We start from the raw sequence: 7159 nt of genomic DNA, 5'->3' as shown, positions 1-7159 counted from the left end.
CGGGGAGGCTGGGCCCCAGAGCACCAGGAGGACGGGGAGGCTGGGCCAGGCAACACACGGAGGTCGGGGCCTCGGGAGCCCGGGGCCCAGAGGTGGGCGGAACAAAGCCGGAGCGAGCAGGCTACTTACAACAAGAAGCTCATGTCGGCCGCGGGCTCGGCAGAGCGAAGCCTGGGGCGGCGGGCTTGAATCAGAAGAAAGGGGAGGGAGGGAGGAGGACGCGCGCCGGCGGCGGGGCGGCCGCGACTTCTTTGGCTTCGCTCCTTCCAGCGGCCGGCGGAGGGGCGGAAGTGGAAGACCTGGACTCGGCTGGCTCGGCGGAGTGGAAGCCGAGCGGCCGAGGAAGCGCCGCCCGCCGCGTCCTCCTCGCCAGCTCCGCGCCCCCGCAGCTAAGTCTCGCGAGAGCGAGCTCCGCCGCCCCGCCCACCTCGGGATCACCTTCGCGGCACCTCGGCCTCCCACGCTGACCGGCGGCAAGTTTGCCGGGACACGTGGCCCGGGGTCGTGGCCCGGCGTCCGGAGCTGCTCCGGGTGTTCGGATCCCAGCGGGGGAAGTGGACTTCCGTTCCAAGAGGCCTGGGTCCTCTAGAGAGGGAGGGAGTCGCCATCAAAGAGGACAGCGGAAGGCCTTGAACTTGCTTTCTGTGCTCTGATTTAGGCAAGCACCCCACGAACTGACTACATCCCCAGTCCCTCTACGCCCGCATCTAGGGAAAAAAAAAAAAAAAGGAGACAGTTTTTCTGCTTGTAGTGACTTGGGATGGGGTTTTGGGAAAGCGAATTAGATGTTTTAGAAGCTTTTCATCTGAAGAACATATCTTAAAACCCTGAGTTTAGAGGAGGTAAGATCTTTATTTGAACAAGCAGCTAGGGAAACAGGGAGCCAGGGAGAGCTGATTATCCGTGGCCATATGGATTAACCAGTTGTGGAGTCCCTCTAAGAACGGATGCACAAAACGCTAGGAATTACTCAGCCTGGCACGCGGGGGCACTTTTAATTCTCACATGCTTAAAAGTCTGAGGGCAAAACTTAAGAATGTTTGATGGCTCCTGAGATGGCTCAGCCAGTAAAGGAACTTGCCACCACACCTGATAGCCTGGAACCCACAACAGTTAAGAGAACCAGTTCCCACAAGTCGTCCTCCGATTTCCACACTAAATAAATAAATATAAATAAATAAATAGTGCGTGGTGGTGATTGCCTGAATTGCTACACCTCAGAGATTGAGGAGGAGGATCACAAGTTTGAAGTGAGCCAAGACAGCACAGGAAGATAAGGACGGGGAGGTGCTTGACTTTCTACCAAATAGCTAGGATAATAAGACTGCGTTATCGACTTCAAAGGGGAAATAAGGTTTACATTTTTTAACATAGGAGACAGTGGTATTCTTTACTCGTACCTGATGCTGAATCTAGTTATTTAAATGGAATGGAACAATGTGCAGATATTAACCCAACTTGAGCTTATCGTTCCAAAAGATGGAAGAATCTTGAAGGTGATGCAAATATTAAATGTATCCTATTTCATTGATACATCAGTAGTCTGCCTCGTTGGCTAAATGGTTTTAAAAACCTAAATGCAAGAAACCAGAACCTTGTCTTATCTCAGGAACAGCAAATAATAATTTGAAAAGACAGCCTCAAAAGATAACAGAGGCCAGGTACGGTGGCATATGCCTTTAAACCCAGAACTGGGAAAGCAGAGGTAGGCAGATCTGTGTGAGTCCAAAGCCAGCCTGGCTTACATATGGAATTCCAAGCCAACCAGAGATACATAGTGAGATGCTGTTTCAAAATAATAAGACAGCAAAAGAATTTACTGTAATAAAAACAATAGGTTGGCGATATAAAAGCCTTGTAATCTTGATATGACACTACTATACGGTATGTAATCCCATAAAGGTCTTCCAAGGGTGAGATTTACCTCACCAGGTTAGAAGCCATTTGAGGAGGAACATTTGAAGAAGCACGTCAGAACCCCAGTCTCACCCACTCTTAACTGTGATTCTTGTAGCCAGACATAGCTATGTACTTAGAAAAGAAGGCTGCAGAGACAGAGGGATATGAGTTTGAGGCCAGCCTGGAACTATATTTCCAGACCCTGACTCAGAGAAACGGTAAAGCTTTTGATTATTATAAAATCTTTTGATTGGTTTGATTTGTTTTAGTTTTTTGAGACAGGGCTTCTCTATATAGCCTCTATATAGCTCTATATAGACCTTGCTCTATAGACTAGGCTGGGCTTGAACTCAGAGAGTCACCTGCCTCTGCCCCCTGAGTGTTGGGATTAAAGGCATGTACCACCACCACCTGGCTATTACATGATCTTTAAGGAACTTTTCAGTTCTGAAGTTCTGTCCTGCCGGAGGCATCCTCCTAAAGCCTGGCACACAGTTCTTCCTGATTTCACTTCGGTGGCCCTGCCTTTGGTTTAATATAAAGTCTATGTATCTTATACTGAGTCAGGAAAAAGACTGGCAGAGGGAAAGAAGCCTCTGCAAGTCTTACTGCTGAGTACTGGTCTGTCACATCGCTGGAAATGCCTCCTTGGCTTGGCATCCTAAAAATGAGAGAAATGTCATGTTACTAATACAGAATGCAGTTCTACAAGGTTAGACTTTAAAATCAGGCAATGACTGTCTTCGGTGTACTAGAAGGAATTTTTCAATCAGAAAATTGCGTTCAAGTAGATGTTTTAAATAATTTCTCCTATAACAGTACATATTTTACTCTACTTTCTAAAATTTCTTTTTCAGTTCTGGAGTGTATATATACGAAAGTTTTTAATTCTGTGTGTGTGTGTGTGTGTGTGTGTGTGTGTGTGTAGCATGTGTATGGGTGCTCTTATGTGTAGGGCTACAAGGCTGATTTTAGGAGTCTTCCCCAATTGTTCTCCACCTTTATTTGGTGAGGCAGAGACTCTCAGTTGATCCCAGAGCTAATCTAGCCAGCTTCCTATGGAGAGCCCAACCAGGTCTTCTGAGCCACAGGTATTATAGATGGGTGGCCATGCCCACCTGGCATTTACCTGTGTTGCTACATTAGTGGCATTTAACTACTAAGCCATCTCCCCCGACCTAAAGTTTTGATTTTTATTTATGTGTATGAGTGTTTGCTTACATGTTTGTATGTTCACTGTGTGCATGCAGGTGACCTCAGAGGTCAGAAGGGGACATTCAGTCCCCGTAATTAGAGTTACAGTTGGTTGTCAGCTGCCTGATAAAGGTGCTGGGAACCAAACCTGGGTCCTAGGCAGGAGAAGCAGTGTCCTTAACTGCTGAACCATCTCTCTAATACTCAAAGTTTATGTTTCTCAGAAAGTTATTTTGGCCGGGCAGTGGTGGTGCACGTCTTTAATCCCAGCACTTGGGAGGCAGAGGCAGGTGGATTTCTGAGTTCGAGGCCAGCCTTGTCTACAGAGTTAGTTCCAGGACAGCCAGGGCTACACAGAGAAACCCTGTCTCAAAAACCCAAAAAAAAAAAAAAAAAAAAAAAGTTTTTCTGTCAGGTTATAGAGCCTGGGCAGAATGGACAGGAGAAAAGTGGCATCAGAAGAGGGTAGACATTTAGGCAGAAAGAAGACAGGGGCTTCCGGTCCTCAACATGTAATCCAAGAGTACTAGAAGTAAACAAACATGATATAAATAATAATACAACATTAGAATAATTGTTAAATATTGAACATTTACAAAAAGCCATAGGTTAATATAATAAGTGGCCACACAGCTCACAGTCAGCTTTTGATCCCATGAGCATTTCATGTGGAAATCACTGTCCCCTTGTAGAGAATGGATTGTAGCTGTCCAGCATTTCCAAAGCTGTAGACTTCTGAAATTGTCCGGTTGGTTCTCAGAAACTAAGAGTTTATTTAAGATGGTATTGTTTGTAGAAATAAGAAAAGAAAGATGATGTCGAATCAACTGTACTTGAAATTGATGGTAGGGGTTAGTGGAAGAAAGGAGTCAGAGGTGGCTGGAGTTTTTCACTTGGGCGATTGGTGGGTAGTGCTGCCATTTATGATAGAGAAGATGTGGCTCAAATTAGGAAATACAACCAAAGGCTCCATTTTGGACATGTCCACTTTGAGGTGTCTGTCAGGCACCCAGGTCAAGTTTTGACCTTCCTGTGATGCCTAGGAGAAATCTGAACCCAAAACATGAATGTAAGAGTCTCCAGTAACCGAATGGCTTTTAAAGGCTCAGAAGGAGCTTTAAATAGGAAATTATGCCAGGTAAAAATAGATCAGGTAAGTGTTAAACATCTGTGTTTCTTCTTTCTTTAATTCTCTTCCCAAAATAGAAACAGTCTCATCAAGCCTCTAGATCTAATTTACCAACTCATAAAAAATACAGGTGAGAAAAAGATGTTAGGTTTTTTTTTTTTATTAAAATTATAGCCATGCGGCCGGGCGGTGGTGGCGCACGCCTTTAATCCCAGCACTTGGGAGGCAGAGGCAGGCGGATTTCTGAGTCCGAGGCCAGCCTGGTCTACAGAGTGAGTTCCAGGACAGCCAGAGCTATACAGAGAAACCCTGTCTCGAAAAAAAAAAAAAATTATAGCCATGCGGTGGTGGCACACACCTTTAGTCCCAGCACTTGGGAGGCAGAGGCAGGTGGATTTCTGAGTCCGAGGCCAGCCTGGTCTACAGAGTGAGTTCCAGGACAGCCAGGACTACACAGAGAGACCCTGTCTCGAAAAACCAAATATATATATATATATATATCACATGCAATCAGCAAAATTCAGACTATAGGGAAACCATGCCAGACCCAATTCCTTCAACAAAAGGAAAGCTAGGCACTGAAGGAGAAACCAGTGGTCAGCTTTCTGTTACTGTGACAAAATACTTGATAATCAGCCCAGTGAGGCTGAACTATGTTTATACTGGTAGTCCTTGCCCGGAGAGGCTTTTTTCTGTAGTAGGAAGCAATTAAACAACTCATAACTGATTAAAGTACTGAAAAACAGTGACTGGTAAGTGTTCAACCCAAGTAAGACATCCATAACAGGTCGTCACCATACGTAAAGATAAATTAATTCTGTTTTTTCCTTCCCAGCCTCTGCTCCCAGAATGACCACTCTGAGATTATTATTAACTGTGTTGGCCACAAGCTTTGGCTCATTCCTGACTAGCTCATAGCTTATTTAACCCATTCAAACTATTTTGTGTCTACCATTTGGTGAGTTACCTCTCCCTCAGTCCCGTCCCACTTCTTTTTTCCGGTCTCTTTAGCATCTCCCTCAGTATCTCAGTTGAATCTTTATTCTGTGCTGACTTCTGCTCCTTTCTGGTTTATGTCCATTTCCTCGCTATGCTCTTTTCTTTTTTTTGTTTTTGTTTTGTTTTCTTCGAGACAGGGTTTCTCTGTGTAGTCCCTGCTGTCCTGGAACTCACTCTGTAGACCAGGCTGGCCTGGGACTCAGAAATCCACCTGCCTCTGCCTCCCAAGTGCTGGGATTAAAGGCGTGCGCCACCACCACCCGCCCTCGCTATGCTCGTGAATCGCTCTTTTATACTCTCACTAGTTCCCAGAATCCTCTCTCTTCCTGCTAGCGTCCCACCTCCCACTTCCTGCCTCAGTTCATCAGCCATCCGCTTTTTTTATTGACAGGTGATGCTTAGGAGATTCTCTCTACTCATATAGCTCAGGAAACAAGAAAGGAAGGGCATAAGAGCTGGAGGATGGGTAGGAGCGTTGTGAAGCAGTCTTCCTGACGTGCCACAGCCTCTGCACTTGCAAACACTGCAGCCACGATTGCCCGAAGGAGATCAAACTTAGATCAGTCCATCAGCATTCCAGACGGCAGTACTAACTGTACTCAGTGGGTTCAAAATGAAGAAGACAGGAAAGTGGGAAGGAGATGTGGGGGAAGGGAGGGTTCAGAGGAATTAGGAGGGAATTGGGGTTAGACATGATCATGACACATTATATACAGATTTGAGTTGTCAATGAGTAATAGAAGATATTTTCATAAACTTGCTAGAATTAATAATGCATTTTGAACTAAAGGAATCATTATTCACCCCACACTAGCCAGCTTTCTTTCTGTGTCTATTTAAAGATAGTCTTTCAACTATAAAACTAAAAGCAGACATTACTAATGTCAGAAGAAAGAAAGGCTTATTTCAGCCCAAATTCTTAAAAATCCGTAAGAAGCCATTCTCTTTTGATTCAGAAATGCAATCTGCTTCTGGAAGAATGGACATCTAAACTGTAGATCTAGAAAAAGGTATCTGGTGACAAAGCCTTAGTAACCTGATGAGATGCATTGTATCCTATAGGAATGTTTTGATTGTATAATATTTAGATAGATGTGGTAACTATTACATCTAATTAGCTCATTACCTAAGACTGGTTTTGCAGCTGCCACTTATCAAATATTTCTATGAGCCAATCACTTTAGGTTTTCACACATTCTACTTTTTTTTAAATTTGGTTTCATGAGGCTGATATTGTGCGCTGTTTTCCCCCTTTTATAAACAAGAGAAGAATATAACTTGCTTGACTTGATCTAAGCTAGAAGGACAATCTGAGCTTCGGAAACTCCATTTCCCCACTTTCTCCCATTCCCAGAGAGACTCAATGAAAAGAAATGTATTCTAAGTAGATTTATCATGTTACACAATTCTACTTCTTATAGCCAGCAATCCAACCTGACTTTGCTTCATCAAAGAGAAACTGCAGTTACAGATGCTTCTGGAGACAGAGTAGTTTGACCTAGAAAAGAATGGAGGGTCCAGGGAGATGCTCTACTGTGCAAACATAGAGACCTGAGTTGGGTGTCTAGCACCCACATGTAAAGCCAAGCATAGTTGCGCATGATTTTGATACCAGTACTCAAGAGGGAGAGGCAGACGGGTCTCTGCGAGTTTCAAACCAACCCTTGCTACATGATGAGACCCTGTCTCAAAACAACAACAAGAAAACCAAGCAAACAAAAAACAAACATGGGCACACTGGCCATGGTCTGCATCCACAACACTGGGGCAGAGGAGGGGACAGGAGGATTCCAGAGGTTTGCTGGCTCGATAGCCAATCTAGCTAAAATGGCCAGCTCCCAAATCAGTGGGAAACCCTGTCACACATATTGAGGGGAGTGGGCTAGGAAAACACCTCGTGTTGACATAGGACCTCCACGAGTGCACACATAAACAAGT

General features: G+C 44.8%; 1 protein-coding gene across 1 annotated transcript in view; it reads right to left on the bottom strand.

Moving 5' to 3' along the window:
- Mob1b (MOB kinase activator 1B) overlaps positions 1–373 on the bottom strand; it is a 38082-nt gene extending 37709 nt beyond the window's left edge. The window contains exon 1 of the mRNA XM_028752610.1: positions 130–373. Coding sequence (XP_028608443.1) covers positions 130–143 — 14 coding nt within the window. The 5' untranslated portion in view covers positions 144–373. The remainder of the gene's footprint in view (positions 1–129) is intronic.
- Positions 374–7159: the final 6786 nt, after the last annotated feature.

Source organism: Grammomys surdaster, unplaced genomic scaffold (assembly GCF_004785775.1).
Source record: "Grammomys surdaster isolate TR1022 unplaced genomic scaffold, NIH_TR_1.0 125928, whole genome shotgun sequence".
NCBI lineage: Eukaryota > Metazoa > Chordata > Mammalia > Rodentia > Muridae > Grammomys > Grammomys surdaster.
The sequence above is the reverse complement of the archived record's forward strand: the minus strand, read 5'-3'. Positions and strand labels throughout refer to the sequence as shown.